Source organism: Bison bison, unplaced genomic scaffold (genome assembly GCF_000754665.1).
Source record: "Bison bison bison isolate TAMUID 2011002044 unplaced genomic scaffold, Bison_UMD1.0 scf7180017864248, whole genome shotgun sequence".
NCBI lineage: Eukaryota > Metazoa > Chordata > Mammalia > Artiodactyla > Bovidae > Bison > Bison bison.
In genome coordinates this window covers 2,031,366-2,033,773 of record NW_011494820.1, presented here as the reverse complement: position 1 = coordinate 2,033,773, position 2,408 = coordinate 2,031,366, and the positions used below count along the sequence as shown (strand labels likewise).

Here is a 2,408-nt window from a genome sequence, read left to right as displayed (position 1 = left end):
GCCTGGCCTGGGCTGGTGTGGCCTGCCTGCCAGCAGCTGCAGCTGCCCTCCCGGGGCTGGGCGGGGGACGGGGCGAGAGGGCAAGGCCAGGCGGGCTTGAACAGGCCGGTCCCCCAACCCAAGCTCCAGCAGGAAAGGTCACAGGGAGGCCTTCTCCTCCTGAGGATGTGGGTGCCCATCTCAGCTGGAGCACCTGGGCAATTGGCTTGCTTTCTCCTGTTCTGTTTCCTCCTCCGTAAAATGGGAGGAAAATCCATTCTACCTGCTGGGGAGATGAATGCTATGAGCTCATGATGTCGAGAGGGCCCAACACACTGAAGTGCAGAGGAGCTGTTAGGATCAGGGCCCCTCCCGGCTCTGGGGTCCTGGCTGGCTGGTGCACTCTCTCCAGTCCTCCACGAACAAAGCGCCAAGGCATTCAGCAGAACTGGGATGCATACATTCCAGCCCCGGCAAAGCAGCTGGGGACAGTCCACTGAGGTTGGGGGGGTGGTGCCTGGCCTAGTTCGGGGGCTTCCTAGAAGGCTCCCCAAGCAGATCCCTGGGCTAGGCTTTTGGACAGCACCCCCCACCCCACCCCACCCCCACCCCCATCCCATGCTCCCTGCCTCCCCGCCCTTTCCCGCAGAGCTGGGGCCTTTAAAAGTTTTTTCCTCTCCCCCTTCCCAATCTGGAGCCACTGCCGTTATTAAAAAGGAACACCATGTGTTTTAAAAGCGAAAAGTGTGAGATTCTCTGCAAGCAAGGCAGGAGGGTGGCCTCCATCCTGGGGTCCCCATCTCCTGTCCTGCTGGTACCTGCAGACACTTTACGACCTGCTCGCCTGCTGGTCAGGTGCTAAGACACACCGTAAGTAGAAACATATTGCTGAGGTGTGAGAATCTTTTATTTAATTTCTTCCCCCTTAAAGGAAAAAACACACGCACAACAATCCCACCACCACCTTTGCTTGTTGCTCTGCTGGATGGAAAACAAAGCCTGCCACTAAAGGTGGCATTCACAAGTGCTGCCCACTGCCTGGCAGAGCTGTCAGGAATCCGAGGAGGGCCTTGGGGCAGCCCCTCACCTGTCCAGGAGCCTTGGGCATGCTAGGCTTTCAGCAAGTGCCCCCAGGGCACGGGACCCTGAGCCTTCTGGAGGAGCACCGCAGGGAGCCTGCCAACAGCTCTGTGCAATGTAGGTCCACCAGGGGAGAGGGACATGCTCCTCCTGGTCGACTTGCGAGCCTGCATGGGGCCCTCGGGGTGACTGTGAACATCCAGGGCAGGCTGTGCCTTCGTGTGTGCCCTGTGTCGCCTCCCCCTTGGAAAGAGTGTGTGACCATGAATGTGTGTGTGTCAGGGATGGAATGTGTGTGTGCGCGCCCCGATGGTGTGAGAATGTGCATCTGGGAGGCAGTGTGCACGCATCCGAGGGCGAGGGTGATGGGCCACAAGCCAGTGTGAGTCTTTGTGTGTCTCTGGGTGTGTCCCAGAGTGGGTCGGGATGTGGAGACGGTGTCCTGGCCAGGGTGTGCATCGGGTGGGGGACCGGAGAGTGCCGGAGGCCAGGAGCTCCCAACAGAGTGGGGGTCTCTCGGCCTGCAGGGGTTGGGGGTTCCCGGTGACTGCCCCACACATACACACCCAGGTTGGGCCCACGGTGCCCGGACTCGCTGGCTCCCGCTCCCTCTCCCTCTCACCCACTCTCTCACAAAGATTTCTCTCGCTGGAGTCTCCTAGTCCGGCGCAGCGTGGCCGGGAACTGTTCTAAACGCCGCCGGTGGCGGGGACTCCGTAGAGCCCCGCGCGCGGGGTCCCGCCGGGGGAGGGCCGCGGCGCCGGCCCGCGGAGAGGCGCGTCCCCGGGGACCCCGGGCCGCGCGCCAGGCGGCCAGAGCGGCCCCCTCCCGCCCCGCCTTCCTCACGGGGCTCATCCCTCCACCCGGGGGGGCCCCGCTCAGGGCCGGCACCCAGCGCGCCTACTGCGTGCGCCCCCGCCCGGGTGCCGTGACCCGCAGTCTCCGCGACTCCAAGTCAGCAGACGCTGTCGCGTGCGCCCCCCGCGTCCCGCCGTGCAGAGGGTCCCAGGCCGCGGCTCCTCGACCCCCTGGGGCCGAGTCGGGCGTCCTCCACAGGGCAGCCCAGGTAAGAAGGCCTCGGTAGCGGAAGCCGGACCCTCGGGCCAGGGAACTTCGGCGCCGTGCGCCCCACAGGTGAGGGCGCCCCGAGGGCCGCTCCGGGGGCGCCTTCCTTTGTTCCCGGGCCATCCAGGTGGCGCCCGCGCTCCCTCCCCCCCGCGGTTGCCCCCGGGGCGCACGCTCTCGGTCCAGGCGGGAAGGAGGGAGCACGGCGCCGTGTACTCACCGGCTCCTGATCCCGCTCGCGGTCCAGGCGGGAAGGAGGGAGCACGGCGCCGTGTACTCACCGG

At 65.3% G+C, this 2,408-nt stretch overlaps 1 protein-coding gene across 1 annotated transcript in view; it reads right to left on the bottom strand.

Moving 5' to 3' along the window:
* Positions 1 to 2,247, bottom strand: part of CRLF1 (cytokine receptor-like factor 1) — a 10,690-nt gene extending 8,443 nt beyond the window's left edge. Inside the window, exons 1-2 of the mRNA XM_010847305.1 lie at positions 2,085 to 2,247; positions 1,119 to 1,226 (exon numbers count right to left, since the gene is read on the bottom strand). Of these exons, the coding sequence (XP_010845607.1) occupies positions 1,119 to 1,226; positions 2,085 to 2,247 (271 nt within the window). The remainder of the gene's footprint in view (positions 1 to 1,118; positions 1,227 to 2,084) is intronic.
* Between the last annotated feature and the right edge of the window lie 161 nt (positions 2,248 to 2,408).